Raw genomic sequence first — 23,270 nt, forward strand, 5'->3', positions numbered from 1 at the left:
TTTCGTGTGCATGCACACTTCTTCAGATGCACTGAAACAGAAGTCACCAGACCCTTAAATATAGTGAGAGAGTGGAGATAGATAGATAAGAGTGGGTCACTATATGAATCCCACCCTGCAGATGGGAGAACGTGAAAGTTAGTTGTTCTCACAAAGCATTGAAAAAACTGCAATCCTATGTCCATTGCAGGGGGTTGGACTTGATGGCTCTTGTGATCCACTCCACAATTCCGCGATCCTATGGTTATGGGCGCGGCGATTCGAACCACCGCTACCCTGATCGGCAGGTCCTAGGCTCAGTGGTTTCGACCACTGCACCACCAGTGCCCTATGACTTACTGGAAAGCAATTCCTTGTTATGGCTTAAATCAGCATCATAATGCAGCAGCTCCGTGATTTGCATGCAGAAGTTCCCGAGTTTCAACACCTGACCGTTCCAGGAATGCTTCCCATTCGAAACCCTGGAGAGTGGCAGCTGCCAGTCAGTGCACAACACTGAGCTAGCTAGAGGTGCCTGCCATCTGGCTTGGCATAAGGCAGGTTCTGATGCTTCGTTTTTATAGCGTTCAAGATAAAGCTTGTGAAGTGCTTTGTAGTCCTGTAAGACTATAAGAATGTAGATCAGTTCTGTATTATTATCCCTTACCCTATTTTGCAGATGTGAGGGAAGGAGGCTGAGGGTCAGGGCAGGTCTAGATTTGAACCAGGGGGTTCCCATTTTAGGATGCAATCTTAACCCCAACTGAAGCCCCATTGAACTCAGTTGTGCTCACTTCTGGTTAGTATCACACTGTCCTGGTTCATTCTCTTGGCCATTGGACCTGGGCACCTTGAAAAGTGTCAGTCATTTGGGGATGTCCCAAGAAGTTACGGTAGTTAAGCAACAGGATTAGGGCAAAACAATTGGCAAAAACACATAGAAGATCATCTTGCAAGAGGTGGGTGAATTCAGGTTCTCTGCCTTGCACAGTTGCTCTGTCCCCTGATCTTCACACCCCTTGAATGCACTTCCTAAAGATGCTGCCCCATGACGACAGTTTCCCCCTGCACAGATTTGGTTTCTCTCCCTGTGTGGGGAAGATTGGTTATATGCATGACTGAATGCACATGTTAAAGCCATTGTCGCATTCTTTGAGGAGACACTGAAACTGGGACTCTAGGCATATTTATGTTCAATCTGCATTGACGGCTTCAGTTATATCTTGACAGCAGCAGTTGAACTCGCACTGCTACTTCACCAGCAAAAGATTTCAAGTCAGCAGCAATTTTGATTATTTGTATATTCTTAAGGTAACACAGATAACCCTGGTGTGTGTTTTAAACTTCCTGCTCTTCTTTTGACCCACTTTGGGCCTTCAGGGCAACTTACAAAAAATAACAGTATAGTTAACAGCAGGTTACAACAAGTAGTTTAACCACATAGACCACACAACTTAAGACTTCTGAGCAATTGCAACAGAGCAGAGCACATTAGCAGAAACTGGATTTTGAAAAATGAAGCAACCGCATAGAGTGATGTGCACCCATGATGTGCAGGGTCAAGCATACCCAATACCATGCAGTGGTACCTTGGTTCTCAAACACCTTGGTTCCCAAACGGCAAAAACCCGGAAGTAAGTGTTCCAGTTTTTGAACATTTTTCAGAAGCCAAACGTTTGATGCGGCTGTCGGCTGTTGTTTCTGGGGCACCTGCTCCAATCAGAAGCTGCGCCTTGGTTTTTGAACATTTCAGAAGTCAAACAGACTTCTGGAATGGATTAAGTTTGGCGCTTTTGTTTTTGCTATTTATTTTGTGTTTTTGTTTTCGAGGCTTTTTCGGTTAATTTGTTTTTGTGACTGTGTGGAACCCAGTTCAGCTATTTATTGATTGTGTGACTGCGGAAATGGATAAAAGCCCCCATCCAAACAATGATTATCATCAATGCAGGTAAAAAAAATATTTTTAATTTTTATCATCTACAATACTGTTTTATTTATTTTATAGTACAGTACATTGATTATTGCTTTTATTTTATGGATCAGTGGTCTCGTTAGATAGTAAAATTAATGCTAAATTGCTGTTTCAGGGGTTGTTTTTAAAAGTCTGGAACGGATCAATCCAATTTGCATTAATTTCTATGGGAAAGCGCACCTTGGTTTTGGAACGCTTTGGTTTTGGAATAGACTTCTGGAATGGATTAAGTTTGAGAACCAAGGTACCACTGTATTCCATGTATGTGTGGAATCACAGAATGCACAGCAACTTGGGTTTGGAACTCATGCAGTTTCTAATCAACTAATTCTGTGAGAAAGAGCCTGACCAAAGGAAACAAGTTCCACCCCACCTTAACTCGTGTACCGTCTTCCCAGTTTTTACTCCTTAGTTACCAAGTGGGAGTCAACTAGTAACTTGTTTAAGGCAAACCTTTCCATTCCCTTCTTCTCTTAGGTTGTGTGAATAAACCAGACAACAGTACTTTTCTGAAAAGTGTTGTTTTTTTTATTCTTCAAAATCTCATTAAAATAAATACAATCCTGGAGCAGGGAGCTCCCATATATACATAAAATGGGGGTAGGGGGAGAGAGATGGGGAAAGTTAAAAGAAAGACTAGTAGAGTCTGTTCAGAGGAAGGTGGCGTTTCCACCCCAATATTAGTGCATTACCAGCCAGGAAACTGGGGTCATAAGGGGTAGATTCCCAAAATCCCAGAGACTGCAGTGGTCAGCAGGGACCTGCCACAACCCCACTGGGAGACAATAGCTGGTACCCTTTTCAGAGAGCCACAGAAATAAATACACCCTTTTATTTACAAATCCAGTGTATTGGACTTGGAAGATTCTCTTTGCAGCTAGTTTAAAAAAAAGAGAGAGAAAGAGCACCGAGTGCGAGAGGCCCTGGCAGCTTCTATGCAGTTAAGGCACTGACTGGAGGCATGGTGTGCGCACAGACCCATGCACACAGACGGCAGGGAACTTTCAGTATGAATCAACCTTGCCCCCTTAAAAGGCTGCAACCCTAAATAGCACAGTTGCTAGGGAATTAAGCCCCATTGTACTCAGTGGGATTTTCTGCTGAGTCCACCTGTTTAGGATTGTACAGTTCCTCATGTGTGCTGAATCCGAGCAGGTAGTGGATCCAGGAGTGTCACAAGTCAGTAACTTTGTTCTCTACGAGAGCTGCAATCTGTTGCAGTCGATATGCCAGTTGCATCTTCTGACCCAGCGGGTCCTCTTCTAGTGCACTGATTATCTGCAAAGAGGCGCACAAAGTCAATATTTTGCATACCTATCCTAGCAGAAGCCTTTCTACAGCAGGGTTGGCTAACTTGTGCCAGAGCCCTCCTGATGTTGCCAGACTACAACACCCATAACCCCTGACCACTAGCCATACCGGCTGGGCCTGGTGGGAGTTGGAGTCCAACAATATCTGGAGGGCCACACGCTTCCCATCCTGGTCCTACAGGCCTTCCCTTCCCAGCAACCAACCCCTCTGCAGGGAATGGTTTAGAATAGATGGGTGCACTCCCACCCCACCCTCTCCCGCAGAAATTGGTCTGTTTATGTCCCTCCGTGTCACCCCCACCAACAGTTGGATTTATCATACCTGATCATAGTACTTGTTAATATAATTATAAAGTTCTTGCAGGGCCACCAGGCAGTTGAGGTCAGAGCAATATTTCTGCCAAAACAGGAGGGTGGAAAATGAAATGTTAGATGTTTTAATTACACATTTTCACTACAACTACATGTGGACATAGGAAGCTGCCTTATCTAGTCAGGCCATTGGTCTATCCAGCTCAGTACTGTCAACACTGACAGGCAGAGTCTCTCCAGGTTTCAGACAAGGGAGGGCTCAACCAGACCTACCAGGAATTGAATGTGGGACGTTTTGCAGGCAAAGCACACTCTCTGCCACTGAACTACGGTCCTTGTATTTTTGCATATTTCTACACATTATGCTATGTATGTATCATACTCATTGATACCCCTTCTCACCCTTCCTTATAACAATCCTAAAACAACAATTAAGACAACTTCAGAAAGGGAGCAATAATTGATGGAGGGACACTGTGTGATTGCAGACCTTGCTGATGGGATCCCAACAAGGGAGAACAATGCATGCCTGTGCACAGAGAGGTGCCCTGCCCCAGTTTTAGTGGACTGGTATATGAGGAAGTGATCTGGTAAATACAAGCAACCCCCCATTGACACATGTTCAATATGTGTGCATCTGCTTATAAAACTGCAGGTTATTACAGTGATCCTGCCAATGTTCTTATTTGTTTACAGTTTGTTTGTACATATTCAATAAACCATTTCCATTCTTTTATTTTAAAAAATTGTTATCTTCATTTATTATTTTTCCAGTAAGTTTCATCATTTCTGCATATGCCATAAGTTTTTGTTGTTATCCATTCTTCTTTTGCTGGGACTTCTTCCCAATGGTGGTTCAAATATACAGGATTTCACATACTGTATGTGCGCTGTGCCTCGGAACGTAACCCCCTCGTAAATGGGGAGTTGCTTATATAAACAATCCAAGTTTGGGCCAAGCTGCAGCAAGCAGCCCTTGTTCAACCTGTGATTTAAAGACTTTCCAAGATCTCTTGCAACATATCCTCAACATAACTTGGAATGGCACAATTGTATAACTTTTAGAAGACACCCGAAGACAGCATTGTATAGGGAAGTTTTTCATGTTTGTTGCTTTACTGTGTTATTTTGCTGGAAGTTGCTCAGAGTAGCTGGGGCAACCCAGTCACATGGACTGCATATAAATGTAATAGTACTACTACTAGTAGGGACGTGGGTGGCGCTTTGGGTTAAACCACAGAGCCTAGGGCTTGTTGATCCGAAGGTTGGCGGTTTGAATCCCCATGATGGGGTGAGCTCCCATTGCTTGGTCCCTGCTCCTGCCAACCTGGCAGTTCGAAAGCACGTCAAAGTGCAAGTAGATAAATAGGTATCTCTCTAGCGGGAAGGTAAACAGTGTTTCCGTGCGCTGCTCTGGTTCACCAGAAGTGGCTTAGTCATGCTGGCCACATGACCCGGAAGCTGTACGCCGGCTCCCTCAGCCAGTAACGTGAGATGAGTGCCGCAACCCCAGAGTCGGACACGACTGGACCTAATGGTCAGGGGTCTCTCTACCTTTTTACTAGTAGTAGTAGTAATCATCATGATCATGAAAATCCACTGAATATGTCAACTGATTTGACTTCACTATGTCGGTGGGTGGAGGGGGAGTGGCTGCTGCACAGTCCCTTGATTTTGAGGCATTTATTTGCTCTGCCACGCAACCTTTCCTTGTTTGAAAGTGGCAGATTAAATCAGTATGGGAGAGTTTTAACATTAGTGAGGCGGAGAGAGTGCTGTTTTTGAATACTATTTTTGGTTCTGGAATCATGGTAGGATTCCCTTACCCCCGAGAGTTCAGTCAGGGCTGAGTTCATCTCTTGGTAGCTGGCAGGAACAGTCTGTCGAATATCAGCATAATACCTAACCGTGGAGGAGGGTGGGGAGAGAAGAGAAACGTTAGTGGAGAGGTGCCACACTGCAATGTAAGTCTCCTTTGCTTGCCCTAAAAATGACATTCTCAAGCCAGCCAGCAACATTCATAACATCCAACACTGTCTACAACACCCTCTCCTCATTCTGTAGTATGCTGGAAGGTGTCGTTGTTTTAATGTTGTTAAGCAATACTGGGAGAAGACCACTAAGCATTTCTCTCATTCACATTGGGTAACAAAAATGGTGGGCCTTTTCATCCTTTCAATGCATTTTTGGATGTGAAATCTTTGAGCAATGTTGGTTAAGTGGGTGTGATTTTGCAGCTGTGCAGAAAACATGCAGGATTCAGTTCCCTTAGAATATCTTCATTAAATAAAAGAAATTTATGAATCTGGAATTTATGAAGATATGCTCACAAGTTTGTGGGTGCTGACTGAGAAATCTCCAAAGCCACGGAGGAAGCTAATAAGATTCCCATTAAAGATGGGCTTCAAAGCCGTGCCTAGCTCCTTACTCTTCCATCTCACTGGCAGAAGCAGAATTATGTAAAATAAGGGGGGAAATGTAAATCTGTTCTATTTGCATAATTTAGAACTCTAGCAAAATTAATCTTTCCTTTTGCATATTTTTAAACAAACGTAGAATATATGCAATCAGCACCCAGGACTCCTGGCTTCCCCAACCATGCCCACAACCTCTCATTTTCTGCAGGGCTCGGTATTCTTCTACCACAAACACCTTTATTATGTTTTTCACACTTACTTCTCCACCATCTGTTTGTAGTGTGGGATTTCCCTGGCATAGAGTAGTTTGTTGACTGGTGAATCCTGAGGAAGGAGAGAGAGAGAGAGAGAGAGAGAGAGAACAAAAGGTGATGTAAGATTTGAAGAAGTTTTGGAAATGGGACAGAAGTCAGACTCAAGAATTATGTCTCCACCTGTAGATATGGTATGGGGTGCAACTGGTTAAATTTCAGGCTGTCCAGACTGCATTTGAAAAGAGACGGAAAATGTTTATAAGACCAATTCAGCATTTAAATAGGAGCCCATTCCAAAGCATGCTCACAATGCAGTACTCTGCAAAGCTAATAGAGAGAAGGGGAAGTTCCTCTGAGCATGTGAAGAGTCAAAGCCTGCCCCCTCATCTCTGATCCATCAAGGCTGATCCATGAAAGGGTGTGACTTCCAGAGGCCTTCAGCCGTGCTGCCCCTGAAGTTTGACAAATGTAACAGCAGGGTTGCCATATGTCCTCTTTTTGCAGGCCATGTCCTCTTTTTCATGGGTAGAGTCGTCATAACAATCCATAGTTAAAAGTAAAACTCGGCAAATGTGTCCTCTTTTTCTCTTCAAAATATGGCAACCCTATTTAACTGACTTGTCATTTAGATATCTAGCAGGCTTTAAATCCAAACACATTATTTAGCAGCATTTTAAAAAAAGTTTCCTAACCACGAGGAAACAGATTGTTGCTTGTGCAAGGCCACTGGCTTACTGCCATGGATATTCTGCTGCAAGGAGGAAAAAGAGGCAAGGGAAAAAGTCTTTGCAGAGCCATGAAGCTCACTGGGTAACCACCGTGTGTCAGTCACTCATTCTCAGCCTAACCTACCTCACAGGGGTGTTGTAAGGATAAAATTGGAGTGGGGAGGAGAACTATGCATACCACCTTGAACTCCTCTGAGGTGGGGTGTAAGTGTAATAAAATAAACAGTTCTAACAGATATGGAAACCTGGCTCTGGGTTGTATTGCTTCAGACAGCACATGGCGGTTCACGTGCAGCTGGGGAAATTCTCCTATACCAAAAAAATCCTGCATCCATAAATAATAATAATAAAAAGATATTAGAGAGAAGAGTTACAGCATAGCTTTTTCTCTGACATAGTTTTCTGCATGCATAAATCTCTAATTTTCTCTGAAACCTTCTTGCAGCATAGGCAGATTTACCTCAGTAAAGCCCTCTTCAAGGACATTACTATCACGTATTAAGGAAAAAACATGGAGGGGAGAGGGGGAGAAGAGTAAAAGAACAATCAATCAATCAATCAATCAATCAATAAAATAAAATAAAATAATACACACACAAACACACACACCATACACACACACACCCTTTCATAAAACCCAAAATCAGATGCCTAATGTGATCACCTGGCTGTGTCCAATGGCAGGGCCAGCCCTGATAGGTAGATGGAACTTTCATGAACAGAGGCAGTATACATACCACCCGAGTTCCAGATTCTGGGAACAATTGGGATGGCCATCCCCTCAGTGCCCTGCTTTTGAGATTCCCAAAGGCATATGGCTGACTGCTGTTGGGAACTGATGCTGGATGAAATGAACCTTGGGCTTGATCCAGTCAGCCAGCTTCATTAATGCAGACCAGAAAACACGGAAGTGCTAATTCTAAATCCCAGCATACTTTCTATGCCAACCTATTTTTGCATCCAAACATAAATAATGATCTGTTATTTCTGAATGTGGCTTAAGGGTGAAAAGCACCAACCTCCCTACCTACTGTGCTGCTTGAAACTTCATGGCTTCCCTTCCCACCTGATCTCACAACCCTCTTTCTTTAGCAAATCTAGAATTCCAAACAAGATCTCACGAGCTGGGCATTTCTGAAAGGGCCTCCTGGCAACACACAATAGAGAGGCATGATAAGCTGCTGAGTAAGGTGGCTGAACTAAACCCCAAATTAAACATGGAAATGCCTATATTTTAAAAAACATAATCAAGTGAGCTCTTGGTCATGAAAAAAAATGATTTGAGAGAACCACCAGTCCTTGGGAATGATGCCTGAGAGGTGGCAAAAGCAGGTCTCAGTCAGGTCTGACCAGTTTGACTGGCTGTTACGAGAGATTGAGAGAGATCAACTTCTACAGGACATGCAGAAACAATCCTCCTTGTCCCCAATACTACAGGATGTTCTCCCTGCCCCCACCCTCATCTTCTAGAATTGCTGGGTTTTGCGTGGAAATGACAAAAATAAGCTGTACCTGTATTTTATTTTTAAAGGAAAGAAAAACGTGCCCTAATATATCTAAGCCACTATTTCATGTGCAACATGTTTCAGCCCTAAACGGCCTCGGTCCTGTATACCTGAAGGAGCGTCTCCACCCCCATCGTTCAGCCCGGACACTGAGATCCAGCGCTGAGGGCCTTCTGGCGGTTCTCTCACTGCGAGAAGCAAAGCTACAGGGAACCAGGCAGAGGGCCTTCTCGGTAGTGGCACCCACCCTGTGGAACGCCCTCCCATCAGAGTCCAAGGACAACTACCTGACAATCGGAAAATACCTGAAGGCAGCCCTGTTTAGGGAAGTTTTTAATCTGTGATAGTTTAATGTATTTTAATATTTGTTGGAAGCCACCCAGAGTGGCTGGGGAGACCCAGCCAGATGGGCGGGGTACAAATAATAAATTATTATTATATTATATTCAGGCCCAGCAAACCTTCTCTCAAGAAAAAAAAAAAAACAACAACCCCTGAAAATTGTTTTCAGAAATTCTGGAAAACAAAGCTGAGACCCTCAACCCATATGTTTCCAGAGAGTGACCAGAATGTGGGAAAGGCACTTGGGGCCATAAACTGGGTGTTATATATGAGCCAAAGTTCAGGTCTAGAACATATGGTGATGTGTCTAAATCTCTCTCTCTCTCTCTCTCTCTCTCTCTCTGTGTGTGTGGGTGTGTGGGTGTGTGTGAGAGAGAGAGAGAGATAAAAAAAGAAAATGCTCTTAAACTTATATCATATACATAACTTATACACCATTCTGTATATTATATATACACTAATACTTATTACTTTTGCATTTACATAACTTACACACAACTTATACAAATAAAAGAGGGGGGGGGAATCCCAAAAACATAATCCCCCCTTCGCTTCCCCCCATACTTCTTCTGTTTTATTTTGTCATCTGCTTCCACGGTTTTACACTTCTTTATTGTATTTGTCATCTGCCATCTGTTATACTCAAGTCCTATATTGTAAAACCCCCCTTCCACTTTATTTCTGTACATCTTTCCTTTCATTAATAACAATTTTCCTTTATACATAGCCGTATTGAATAGTATAATCGTGTTCTATTTGTACCCTTTAAATCTTAATCTTTTTATTCCTATATTGTATATTATTGTTTAAATTTTATGAGAAATTTAATAAAAATTATTAAAGAAAAAAGAGAGAGAGACTAAGCATGGCAGAGCATCACTCATTCACTGTTGTACAAACAAACAGGGAAAACTCCAACATTTCTATGATGAGGGTGGAGATAAGACTTTTGGATCAAAAAGGCTCTATAAGTCAAGGCTCCCTTTACATTTCACACAAACATCCTTGCAGTCTCAGATTTCATTTTAAAACACCTAAAGGCTTGATTGTGTGGGCAACACTGGGTGAATTATCACAGGGCATTAAACAGCTGAGAATTTCCAGTTTAACAGGGCAGTATTTCAATGCTCTACATAGCTCCTTGCACATCCCCAAAGGAAATACCGGTAGCTCAAGTTGAGGAAGTAGAGAGGAGCCCAGAAAAACAGGGACCAGGTGCAGCTCCCAAAATTCTGACTGACAACCGAAGTGTATGCTGGCATGCCAGAATATGGACTGCTTGTAACCACAATTTTGAACATTGTAATAATCTATGTACCCAGAAGGAGAAAATGTTAAGGTGCGGGAAATGATATGTTTTGCAGTACAGAATGTTAAGTGGAGTGATGCAACGTAATTAAATAGTTTTGACTGTTAAATGGCCTACATGGGAGAAAAGTCATTCTCACACAATCAGCAATAAGCATCTTGAAATCAGTACTTCTGGGCAAGTGTTTGAAACAGGCCAAAACCACAACAGACATATTGAAATCGAGATGATAGTTTGGTGGATTATAAGATACCACTGAACTAAGAATGGGACTCTCGCTCTTATGTCAAGACTCTTGCACTAATGAATGACTTTATATGCAAGAAGACATGAACAGCCATGCTCATACTTGCAACCAGTGATTTGTGGTGCTGGGTTTGCTCCCCCTTTGTCCAATATCTTGAAAGTTTGCTCTCCACTTCCTCTGGGACGTCAGAAATGGTCCTCAGTAGAGATGGGACAAGGTGGTTTCTGCTAGTTAGACAGACAGCTTTGCTCCCATGAAAGCCTGGTTTCATGGAGGATTTGTTTTTCAAAAAGTGTCACTTGTTTCCATTCCTTGAGCCAATATGGAGAGTTTTATTCAGCTGTTCTTTAAACAAACAGTCTGATTAAGGTCCCTCTGGTGTGTGCCATCCATTTTGTTCCTGTTCTGTTTATGGCAATATGCTAACAGTGAGGGTTAAAATATTGGCAATTATAAGATGTAGGACAAGAGATTTTGGTGCCTCAGGCAGGAAATCCAAATGGCTAATTAACATGGGAATCCCATGGGAATCTTCCACATTAAAATGAATCGGAGAGTCCCAAGGGTACTTTCCCAGTGGACTGTCTCACACATACCGGTAGGTCCTCTCTCTGTCTCCAAACCTGCTTCCCAAATGGCATCTAAAATCCATAGTTGAACAGCAGGGCACCTCCAGTGGCGCGACATGCCCCCCACATTGAGGGGGCGCAGTCATGTGACATGTCACACAACATGTCACATGATGCCACCGGGCGGAGGCGGAACATGTGGAGGGCGATCTCCATGCTTGTTTGTCCCAGCCCTCGCCCGGCTTCTGGGCTGCCAGGCTGCAGCTGGGATGAGCAAAGCAAAGATTGCCTGCGCTTGTCACAGCCGAGGCTGGGGCTGGGGCACTTGGAGGGTGACTGGTGACTGGTGACTGCGGGGGTGGCGGCCCCCTCAGTACTGGGGTGGCACTGCCCCCTGCTCAAAAATATTGGGGGAAATGAAGCCCCCTCCCCCCCTTTATCCAGTGCAACTGGCTACCTCTGTCAGTGGCAATGGGATTCATATTCAAGTTAAATGCCTGGAGTATCCCATTTCAGAACAGAGGGCAGGCCATGGTTAATCACCTGACTTCATCATTTAGGGAGATGGATCAAGGCAAGCACTACCTGTCCTCTTTTGATCCTGGTCTGATAAGGGTGTGACCTTTAGACATGTGCAGATGTATAAACTTACCCTGCCAACTTTGTGCTCAGCAGTTGTACAGGCATCAATGAATGTCTGAGCAATGACAGTCAAGTTGGCATCCACATTGTCAGAGACACGCACATCAAAAATGAACTGTGGGTTCTTGAGTGTGTTCACCCAGAAGCGCAGCAACAAACTAAGGAGGAAGGGGAAAGGCAGAAACCAAGTTAGCAACTGGCTGTCTTTAGCCCTTCTAATTGAAAATGTTTAGTCTCCACCACCCACTGTCCCAGTCTCAGCTCCTACTGCCACCATCCATTCCCAGCCATTGCTGCCTCAGCAATCCCGTGTCCACCCCACCTGTTTGTTTTCCAGATGTGCAGTGTCTCTGGCTCAGTGACCCCGTGCCGCACTGCTAGCTCATCCAACAGGTCAAACAGATACTTGACAGCGATTGGTACTGGGCGGTTCACACTCAGGACAGCCTGGAACACATCATCCACAAACTTCTGTAGCGTCCCCTTTGGAGAATAAATGGAAGAAAGAGGGGATTAGAGACTCATAGGTGCACTGCTGAGACAGCCAGGAATCAGCCACATAAATAACAGCAGCATGTTTCTACAGCATCCTGCATTGGCAACAGAGCAATCTGGTGTCCAAGTACCTTTTTTAAAAAAACAGACTGACAGAAACTGCTCCTGAAATCATAACACGGGGAGTCCCTTTTTCTTCCCTTGAAAGAACTTTAAACCAATAGCTAAGCCTATAGATCTGGGATCTCATCTCCAGTAGACCCCTCCTGCCCATTCCATTCTCAAAACAACAGCTGTCATGCTCTCAGGAGCATCTAGTCTTAAATACATTTCCAACATTACTGTACCTCTGCATTATAGCCCCAAATTGAATAGAGCATCTAGTCTTAAATACATTTCCAACATTACTGTACCTCTGCATTATAGCCCCAAATTGAATATGGATGGAAAAGTTTGACTTAAATGGAATGGAACTTGCCAAGGACAAAATAAACCCATCTGCCACCATACTAGTTTCAAAATTGTCAAATAAATTATCCTTCAGTTTAGAGGGCTGTACGAAGTATCTTTGGCAACTGCCTTAGGCTAAGAATCATCACACCCCAAACAAAGAAGATTTAACCTGTTCAACTGTTAATGTGACAAAAAATTCCTAGAGTGGTCAATATACACTTAACCCTATTCTAACCTCTTAATTTAAATTGTATGGGGTCCTTTACCTTTACCTTTTTAACTGGACCTGAGACCTCATAGTGAAAGGCAGGAAAGAAATAAAACAGCAGCAGCAGCAGCAACAAGAAGCACGACCAGAACACAGTTCTATTCTATATTGTATTACAGTAAGTATTAATCTGGGGGTACTTCCAAGAACAGTGTCTAAAACAGATCCCCTCCAGATATTGTTGGACTCCAACTCCCATCGGCTCCAGCCAGCAGTGCCAATAGTTGAGATGATGGGATTTGGAGTCCAACAGCATCTGCAGGGAAAGCCTAGTCTACAGGAACTGCAAAATACTGTATGCCTATAACCAGTGCTTTTTTTCAGAGGTGATTCAAGGGTACACAGTACCAGCACCTCTTTGTTCTTGTTGTTAAAAAGTGTGGCACTTACTGTAACAACTTTATGGTATCGGAGCCTCTTTTTTGTTGTTGTTAAAAAGTGTGATACTGTTAAAAAAACCTGTAAAAAAACTATTTTTATTTCTTCTTTTGCTTCTCCAATTGTATTTTATTGTGTTACAACTTGAACTCCGCAGAATCAATACGGAAAATCAATACAATATTGAATGTGGACATAGCACAGACCACCTGAATGAAGCTCAGAGACCACTGGTAGTCCATGGACCATGGTTTGGGAAGCACTGAGTCATGTTCACGCAGGGAAATCAGTCTGCCATTATTGATCCACTCACTGAGGAAATCCTGATTAGGCTCCGAAGAATCCCACTGCTCTAAAAGGGCTGGTATAATTGGAGAATAGCTGAGAGGGGGGGGGAATGCTTTCCCTCTTACCTTCATGGAAAGCAAGCGGGTGAGGTAGATCTCAGGAATGGCCTTGGCACGCTCCCGAAGGCTGCTGCGCCGCTCTTGCTGCTGTTTTGTGAGTTCAGGCTCTTCAGATGGCTTTACCAGGTGCCAGAGGCGAAGCCCCCCCTCCTCACCATCCTCTAGCATTGGGGTGTCTGCAATGGGTGCAATAGGATTCATTACAATGGAAAATGGGGCAGTCCACCACTTACTAGGCAGCCCTCGGGGCGCCTGCCTGTCCTGTGGACAGCTGAGACAACTGCGAGGGCCCCAGTCCTGGCTACCACCACCACCAGCAGCAGCAGCAGCAGCAGCAGCAGCAGCAGCAGCAAACAAAGGTGTGAGATAAATGATGATGCCTGCAAGAAGGAAGGAGACAGGGGCCCAGTGGGAGGCTTGGTGGAACTGACATGGCCCGTACACCCACACACCCAAGGAATAAAGGAAGCAGCGCAGAAGTTTGGGAACTTTTTATCATGGCCAAGTGCAGAATATTCTTCTGTAATGCAGAATTTAAATGGCTCCCACAAAAACTATGCTATCATTTGAAGTTTTTTTTTTTGGGGGGGGGTAAAGGGAAACCAAAGAAGTATCTAATCCTCCAGGTGACAAAGAAACCTCTAAAAAATGTTTAGTTTCTGTTAAAGGTCTACAAAAACAACAAACACACAGAGGCCTTTCCCCAACCAATGTGGCACCTCACTCTCTTAATTCCAGTACCTCCCTAAAAAGTTTCCAGTTTGTCTGCCTCTGGCCCTATGCACCTCTTGTTGCCACTCCCAGAGCATTTATAACAAATGCCAATCTGTACTCTTCTTTCCTAGACTAAAAGAAGACTAGAAAAAACTTGACTCCCTTGTTTGCAAAACAAAAGGCCTCTATATACTATACAGAAATAAAACAGGCTTATTCCCATGTGATAACTTGAATTACCATTATGTACAAAAGGAGAAGGAAGAATCATCAAAATTAGGAATCTGCAGGCAAGTAATTTTAGAGTCTCCTGGTCTGGAGCTTTTCCATGACTTTTTCAGGCTAGATAATTAAGGAACTCTTCACACACACATTACAAAAAGGGCTAAGGTGCTGTATCCTTCCCCCCACCCCATGAACAAGCAAGAGACTCCCCCACCCACCCTATGACACACACACTGCAATTGAGCTGCCCTGCTCACCATCTGTGCCCATAGTGAAAACCACATCTCTTTGCAATGTACCAGTTGCTGCCAGCTGCAGAGAGGAGGGGGAAAAGGAGGTTGCTCTACTGCATGAGAGAGCAATGGCTCAAGGAAGAGACAGACAAACAGACTCACTTTCACCAGAGAAGAAGTTCTGGCTGGTGCCTTGGGAGATGTCATTGTGAAGGCGGGGAATGAGGCCAACTGTGGCCCCATCTGGAACCTGGGGAAAATAGGAAGGACAGTAAACAAGTGAAACACCTACAAGAAGGTGAGAAATTGTTCAGGTGAGAGACGGATTCCCAGCTCCATGAATCTCCTGCCAGAAGAAAAGCGTGGAAGCCCAGCATTGCAGACACGGTCAGGGTAGCCAATGTGATGCCCTCCAGATGCTGCTGGACTACAACTCCCATCAACCCAGACCACTTGCCATTCTGTCTGGTGCTAATGGGAACTGGAGTCTGGAGGGCACCACGCTGGCTACCCGACTCCATATTCCCTCCCTCCCAACTTCTACCACTCAGCTGCATCCCACCCAACCCCATACCTTGTAATGTTGTAGAGTGTTGAGTCTCTTCCATTGGTTCTGCGTGATTGAGGTCAGATCTTCATCAGAAAGCGTCAGGTGGCCAGCAACGCCTGAGCGCCACTCTGAGGAAAGGAAGAGTGGCAGGTGAGGGTCTCCTACTTCCACCCCCTGCCCCCAAATCTCCACAGCAAGCCTAGGACAACTTCATGTGGTCCTCACTCAAAATGAACTAAACATCCTCAACAGGTTTTGGTCCTTCCTTATCCAAAGGAAGACCCACAGATTGGGGTGGGGGTGGGGAGTGGGGAATGGAGGAGACTCCTTACCCAAGTCAAGGGAGTGCACCGAGGGGCGCTGGGAGAAAGGGGTGCCTTTGTAGACCTGGTCCAAGATTTTCTCCTTCACTTGGGTGATGGTGTCTGTGTCAAGGACGCGGGCTGGGATGCGCTGAGTCTCCCCCGCACCACCTGGGCCGCCCCCCCGCACCAGGACAGTCAGGTTGAGGGGCCGATACTCCACATCTTCTCTCAGCAGCCGCCCATCGTTCAGTGTCCGTTTGGCCTTGCCTGTCACAGCATCCACTGGGCCCTTGTCCACCTGGTACTTAATGGCACGGAAGAGCATGTACAGGGGCTCACCAGCCACCTCCTTCATTGGGAAACAGAGGAGGAGGGGGGGAAGGAATGAGAAGGAAGCCTGGGTCACTACAGTCCCTGCACGGCTACCCACTTAACCCCACACCTGCACAGCTAGAAGTAGGAGCCTCAAAATCATACACCTTTCTACCGGACCCACCATCAGGGCAGTGTACATTTTTGGAAATTCCAATCAAGGTACCAAAAAAGCACAGTTAGTGGTGCTGGCCACTTAATTCAGTTCTCAAGTGAAGCTTGAGAGAAAGATCCAATCCACTGAGATGTTTTCCTATGAAAGCTGATGTAGCGTCATGGCTAGAGTGTCACACAAGACTTAATAAGACCCAGATTCCTATTTATCCACAGGCATTTACAGACTGGCCTCGGGCCAGTCACTCTCTTGCTCGGCCCAACCTCCCTCACAGGGCTGCTGAGAAGATAAAAGGGGGCAGGGAAACCACATGTGCCTTTTCAAGCAGCATAAAAATGCAGTAAATAAACATAATCACTCGCACAAGGTGGATTGCACTCCACTCTGAATTTAAGTATGTTTGGATAGGGTACTCTGCATTGTTCTGCCTTCAGCATCAAAATATCTTAGGCATGCCCTGGACTGGCTGTGGGACACGAGAGCATGGGGAAAAAAGTGTGCCCCTATGAAGCCTCAACAAGCCACAAGAACAGTAAGCAGGAGAGTGAGCACTCGTGGGAAAATGTCCCCCCACCTTCAACCAGACCTCCTCCTCCACCTCAGACGCAGAAGGCATAATCCAGACAGGCTTTACAACTTACCCTGAGATAGGAGTAGAGGCAGATGGACATCCAGTTGGTCAGCAGTTTCTCTACCATGGTCTCTGTCCTGCAGGACAGTTGAGGAGCTAAGTAGAGTTGCTAGCTCCCCCCCTCCCCCCTCATGCCAAGGTATGCTACCAGCTGCAGCATAAGATGGTGACAGCAATCCTTTGCCCACAGTTTTAAATTCAAAACTCTGTTCTGCAGAACAAATGTAGGGTTAAGTAGAGGGGTTTTGAAATAAAAACTTGTGGTACCTTAAGATGAATGCTTTTTTAAAAAACAGGTACTGAAGGCCCTTCTGATGGAAAGTGAGTTTAAGTGTTGCTCTTTATAAGAACATCAGGACAGTCTCTCAACATATAAAGAATGCTTAAACCTAGTTCAAGGAACTGCTTTCTGTTTGTAAGTATAAAAAACTTGCTGTTTTAATATAAAGCAGCAAAATTAGAGTTTTTAAAATGCTCCTCATCTCTAATTCATTTCAGCACATTTGTGGTTTGAGGCATTCCAGTTTAAGCATTAATTACCTTGTGGACGTACAACACCAGCAAAATATAACAGGTTTTTTTGGGGGGCGGGGCATTGCATTCTTCAGTTCAGCCAGGGGGATTAATTCTGGCCAGGCAAATAAAAATTCTTGCCAGTTGGCAACCCTCACCAATTGTGAAAGCATCCACCCCCCCCTCCCAGGGGAAGGAGTGGGGACTTCTTGGAACAAGGACATCTTTCCACACCTCCACAATGCCATATCCTGAACACAGCGCGGCTCTCTGCCACACCAGGGCTTACCTGCGAAGCATGAGCTTGGCATTGCGGGTGACGCAGTGGGCAGCAAGATCACTCAGCAGAGTCTGCATGATGTCTGTAAGATACTCCAGGCGACCATGAAGAGCCAATGAGAGCAGTGATGCTGCATGACATCGATCCCGCTGGGAGAAGGTAGGCTGGGCCTCCAGAGTTCGGATTAACTGGGAAAAGCAAGGGAAGACTCTCGTCACCTCTGCCAGAATCCTCACACTACAGTACAACCCATCCAGTCCTATTCCTTCCCCAGAGCAGGAAACAGAACTCGGGGCAGATGTTTTGTGTCTTCTTCATGCATTCATACAGCAAAACAAAACCCCTAAAGCATGCACAGGTACACACACCCACACACCCACACACCCACACACACCCTATGGTACTGGTAAAGTGTGGCCCTACAGGTGCTGCTGGACTACAGCTCCCATCCTTCCTGACCATTGGTCCATGCTGGCTGTGGATGATGGGAGTTGAAATCTAGTACCACTTGGAGAGTGCCAGGTTCCCCATCCCTGAACAAGGAGGTGCCAGACTGCAACCCCCAGAAGTTATCAGCGCACATTTACATGGTCTAAATGCAGGAGGAGACTTTCAGAAGCAGCTCCTCTCCATACTGTATCTCCACCTACAGTTCAGTACAACTAGAGTTGTGCTCCTTAAGGCACTTTCTCTCTCTCTCAATTTATCTGGAAATTTAAAAAGGTACACTGCTGATCTCCCATGCAATAATAATGCATTCATATGCATTCACACACACAGAAAACCCCAAAAAAACTCCACTTACAAGCAACCTCTCCCCCCCCACTCTCTATCCAAGTATGGCATGGGACTGACCCTCTAGCTCAGCCACTGTCTAGAACCTCCCCCTTATTCCCCCAGATCACCCACCGTCAGCAGGAAGACTTTGCTGTTCAGCAGATTGGAGAGCTGCCCCAGGCCCTGCTCCACTGTGGCACGGCGCCCCTCGGGCAGATCCAGCACACGCCGCAATGGCACATCCCCCTGAGCCGGGAAGAAGACGCGCTGGGTGTAGGTGTTGTAGTCCAGGAATGGGATCCCTGAACCCTCCAGCTCCCCACTCAGGTCAGTCATTTCCGTCATCAGGTCTGAAGCAAGAAGGGGGTTGTGTTGAGAGACGGGTGGGAAGGCAAGAATGGGGTGGAGAGAGGGGTGGAGAAGAAAAGAGTGAGCAACACACAGCCATTACATTAGGAGAAAAGATCCCCGTTTGACTGAATTATTTACCCAAATACGTAGCTGTTAGCGATTCTCAGCAAACATCCTTCTGCAATTCATCTCAAAACAGCTTCCTTTATGAAATTCTGGAAATGTATCCCTTCAGGAAATGCCGTTCTAACTCCCTCTCACTTAGGCTCTGTTCTTGTGCATCATCATCAATCAATCATTATACAGCCACAGACTCATTAAATCCTGCACATTTAAACTAGGGACGGGAAACCTGTGGCTTTTGGGGTGTCGTTGGTCTCCAATGCACATCAGTCCCAGCCAGCACAACCAACGGGTCAGAGATGAAGGGAGATGAAGTTCAACAACATCTGAAGGGGTACTGGCTCCCCAACTCCTGGCTTGAAACAGCCCAGCACTCAGAAATTAGGCAAGTGAAATTTGTCTCACCACCTCCCTCCATGTCACCTGCTTAATTTCTGTGCCCCAGGCTGCTGCTTATAATTACGAGTGTAGGGTTATTACAAGGGGGTGGAGGGAGTGACAACACAACCTTATTCCTAGCCCTCCGTATCATTCAGGTATCATTCAGAAAAGCATAGTTTCACTTCCCCCACCCTCCTTGAGCTGCTCCTTCATCTATTTCATGCCACTCCTCTCCTGCCTGTGGCTCAAACTCACCTCCTCCCTCCTCCATACTTGCTCCCCCCCACCATCCCATACCAGTGAATTCCTTGCGGCACTGGTCCCCAACGCTGATCTCCATGTTCTCAAGCTGCACCAGCACTTTCTTGTAGTCCCGTAGGGCTTGCTTGCTCTTTCGCCTGCCAGGATAAGGGGAGGAGCAACACAGTTTTTACAGAAGCAAGGATTTGGGGGGGGGGTTTGAAGGAAACAAGGCAACTTTTCATTCCCCCCCTTGCACACCCCTCCCCCCGAAACATCGTAATGTTGATACCTATACATGAGGATGAGCAGCAGCACTACAAAAGCCAGCACAGCTGCCCCCACCCCCAGCCCAATTTGGGCTTCCGGCGGGAAACGGGAGGGTGGCTCAGTGTCGTAGCGAACTCGGCCAAGATCCAGGCGCAAGTTTCCCATCTGCACCTGTAAAGTGACAACGACAACACAGAAAGATGAGAGGTGGCAGGATTTGTCCGTATCAGCAAAACAGCAAAGTCTTGCAAATATACTGGGGCATAAGTCTTTGTGAATCAAAGTCCAGTTGAAATGATCACCTGAAATCATTATAGAATTTGAAGACTCCTGTCTCCTTTGCTCTGTTCATCCTCCTCCTGCCAGATGTGTTTAATACTCCCCCCCCCCATCATCCGTGACCACTGGGCATGCTGACTGGGCTGATGGGAGTTGGGAGTCCAACAATATATAAGGAAGGGCCATTCCAAGCCTGCAGATCTATACAGCAGGAGATTCCATACTTTTCAAAGACAAAAAAGGTAAAGGTAAAGGGGCCCCTGACCATCAGGTCCAGTCGTGTCCGACTCTGGGGTTGCGGCGCTCATCTCGCTCTATAGGCCGAGGGAGCCAGCGTTTGTCCGCAGACAGCTTCCGGGTCATGTGGCCAGCATGACAAAGCCGTTTCTGGTGAACCAGAGCAGCGCACGGAAACGCCGTTTACCTTCCCGCTGGAGCGGTCCCTATTTATCTACTTGCACTTTGACGTGCTTTCGAACTGCTAGGTGGGCAGGAGCTGGGACCAAGCAACGGGAGCTCACCCCGTGGCAGGGATTCGAACCGCCGACCTTCTGATTGGCAAGCCCTAGACTCTGTGGTTTAACCCACAGCGCCACCTGGGTTCAAAGACAAAACCTAACCCTAAAACAGTTGCTCCTACTACTGTGAGGAAACCTCAGCTTGCACTGGTAGTTCTCTCCTTTTCATTTCCTGACAAGTCTCCCGCAATCTACTGAAAAGTTCTGACCTACTATTTAATCCAGAGGCACAGTGAAGCATAAAATTGGGGCATGATAGCCAGCAAGTTGCCACAAACTTTTAGCCTACTTAAGGGGAATGTGTTTGCTTCAGTGTGTTTTGACGTGCTAAATCCAAATCTGTCTGTATCTGACCAATGCATTTTGCTCTCTGCCCAGGGTAGCCACAAAGAGTGTAGACACCAACTCTTGCTGTTGCTGCCACACTGCTTAACCTGTTTTCATGACATTTTGAAGGCAACCCTAATCATTAACACAAAGCTTTTTAGATGCCTAAGTTTGGGGGGAGGGGTGGAATCACAAAATGGCAGCCACTTAAAAAATTACTTTGGGCAACACCAAAACTATTTACAAAATATGATATGAAACCAATTGTAGGACATTAAACGAGGCACAGTTTGGTGTGTAAACCAACTTTCTGTGACACTGAGATGTTGAGAAAATAGACATTTAAAATCCCATATGGCAGCCAAAAGCCTTACATCTAAAATAAAATTGAAATATACAGTATACTCTATTTTGTAATCTGAACAAGGAAAGGTAAAGAGCTACAAAAAACAGTGCATGATGTTACATTAAACAATTCCTTGCTGTTTTTTGTATCTGCTTTACATCAGCATGTTAAATTTTTTGAAGATATAGGAGAGCCAAAAATAAAAGGATTCCATGACCTTTTTTATAGCAACAAAAACTGTTAAGTTCCTTGAAGTTTTCAGATAATTTAAACCAGCCAAAGGGGGGTGGGAACTGAAGGTATGTTACATGCACATAAAAAATGGACAGAAACAGGTAAAAAAAATGCATTTCTGAGCACTGCTCCCACACAGGGCGTGGCCTGCAAGTGTGGGAAAGCAGCCACCGCCTCTGGGTCAGGGTTTAGCAATCCTGATCCCAATCATCAACCAAGTGACTTTTGGTTGGAGCAGGAAAAGGAAGGAGGCATAAGCAGGACCTCACAACTCCATTCACTATCTCCTTAATACCTTTGCACTCACAGTAAAGCCACATGAAGGATTTGATCTTGATCACTAAGTACATATTTACACTACATAAACCAGTTTAAGCCACTCCCTCTCCTCAGGGAATTGTTTGTTATGGGGAAGGGATCTCCAACACAGGCATAAAACCAATATAGCATTACTGTGCAGGCCTTTGATTCCTGTACACACTCTATGGGTGGAGTGGGAAACTTGACTCTGGTAGCTACTAATTTGTCATTATGCAAACTACGAGGGTGTGAGATAAACATGCACTTTAAACAAGTTACATTCTTAGTAAGAGAGAGAGGTTTGCCTGATCAAATCTAGGCCACACAGGAGGTCTTTCCAAAGTTTCAAGGGAGGAAGAACTTTCCCCATTACATGGGGAATCACAAAGAGGTTAATTCCCTGCAACCTACTCACAATGAACTCTGGGAGCACAGAGGAAGCATTAAGTGGCTGTGGGGGCTGCAGTGGGGGTTCACAGTACAAATGGGTCAGTGTTAGGGTCTTGACGGTGCAGATGCTGTTGCCAATGATGACCCTCACTTCATTCTTGCTGATGCCAAGGGTCAAGCCTTCTCCCTGCAGGGCAGCAGAAAGAGAGAAAGAGGCAAAAGGTGAATTTCCCTGGATGTACACACAAGCTGAAGCAGTGCTGCGGTCCAGCATAACCCCATATCCCCTATGCTTCCAAGTCGGACAGTGTAATACAAGCCCAATACTTTCTGATCTCAGCATCAGACATAAAGACAGACCCAGCCAATTGCCCAATAGCAGGAGAAAACAAGGCAATAGCTTCACATGCTAATAGCTAAAGAAACAACACTAGGCATTCACAATTTGTGACCCATCAAGCCAAATGCAGCCATCCAGTGATGCCATAAATCTACCCGTTTTGCTGTCTGCATAAGACTGGCCACCCCCGCCACACAAACACCATCAAAAGGAGGGGGGCTGAGCGGACAGCTGGCCACCAAGGTAGGGCTGTTGGGCTGTGCTCAATAGGTAGACTGCAGGTTGTGAATGCATGAATTGCACTAACGTTTTCTAAACTTTTGATACCTAGGGCACAATTATTTTCCAAATCAGTATAAGTAATACTTATTTATACTATATTTATAGTAATTCAGAAAATAATTGTGCCCCAGGTATCAAAAGTTTAGAAAACGTTAGTGCAATTCATGCATTCACAACCTGCAGTCTACAGGTATTAATTAGTATTAAAAATACGTATTATCCATATCTACCATACAGCAGTACCTCTGGTTATGAACGGGATCCGTTCTGGAGCCCTGTTCGTAACCCGTGATGTCCGTAACCTGAAGTGCCGCGTCTGCGCATGTGCGCGACACGATTTGGTGCTTCTGAGCATGACGTCATTTGACACATCTGCGCATGCGCGAACCACCAAACCCAGAAGTAACGTGTTCCGTTATTTCCGGGTTCGGCGCATTCGTAACCCGTGTTGTACGCATCCTGAAGCATTCGTAACAAGAAGTACGACTGTGTATACACACACATGTACACACACAAACATATACTGTACTGTACACACACACACACATATTTCTTGAACAGTTCCCATAGCAATTATTATTATTTTA

The 23,270-nt window shown here is 45.3% G+C and overlaps 1 protein-coding gene across 1 annotated transcript in view; it reads right to left on the reverse strand.

Moving 5' to 3' along the window:
- Positions 1–2,456: 2,456 nt before the first annotated feature.
- The window catches only part of PLXNB3 (plexin B3), a 59,372-nt gene continuing 38,558 nt past the window's right edge, over positions 2,457–23,270 (reverse strand). Inside the window, exons 20-35 of the mRNA XM_033174075.1 lie at positions 22,087–22,248; positions 19,690–19,838; positions 19,455–19,555; positions 18,435–18,652; positions 17,535–17,713; positions 16,743–16,809; positions 15,642–15,963; positions 15,334–15,437; positions 14,922–15,009; positions 13,594–13,763; positions 11,909–12,069; positions 11,597–11,744; positions 6,250–6,314; positions 5,400–5,475; positions 3,584–3,658; positions 2,457–3,229 (exon numbers count right to left, since the gene is read on the reverse strand). Of these exons, the coding sequence (XP_033029966.1) occupies positions 3,125–3,229; positions 3,584–3,658; positions 5,400–5,475; positions 6,250–6,314; positions 11,597–11,744; positions 11,909–12,069; positions 13,594–13,763; positions 14,922–15,009; positions 15,334–15,437; positions 15,642–15,963; positions 16,743–16,809; positions 17,535–17,713; positions 18,435–18,652; positions 19,455–19,555; positions 19,690–19,838; positions 22,087–22,248 (2,190 nt within the window). The 3' untranslated portion in view covers positions 2,457–3,124. The remainder of the gene's footprint in view (positions 3,230–3,583; positions 3,659–5,399; positions 5,476–6,249; positions 6,315–11,596; positions 11,745–11,908; positions 12,070–13,593; positions 13,764–14,921; positions 15,010–15,333; positions 15,438–15,641; positions 15,964–16,742; positions 16,810–17,534; positions 17,714–18,434; positions 18,653–19,454; positions 19,556–19,689; positions 19,839–22,086; positions 22,249–23,270) is intronic.

Source organism: Lacerta agilis, chromosome 16 (assembly GCF_009819535.1).
Source record: "Lacerta agilis isolate rLacAgi1 chromosome 16, rLacAgi1.pri, whole genome shotgun sequence".
Classification (NCBI taxonomy): Eukaryota; Metazoa; Chordata; class Lepidosauria; order Squamata; family Lacertidae; genus Lacerta; species Lacerta agilis.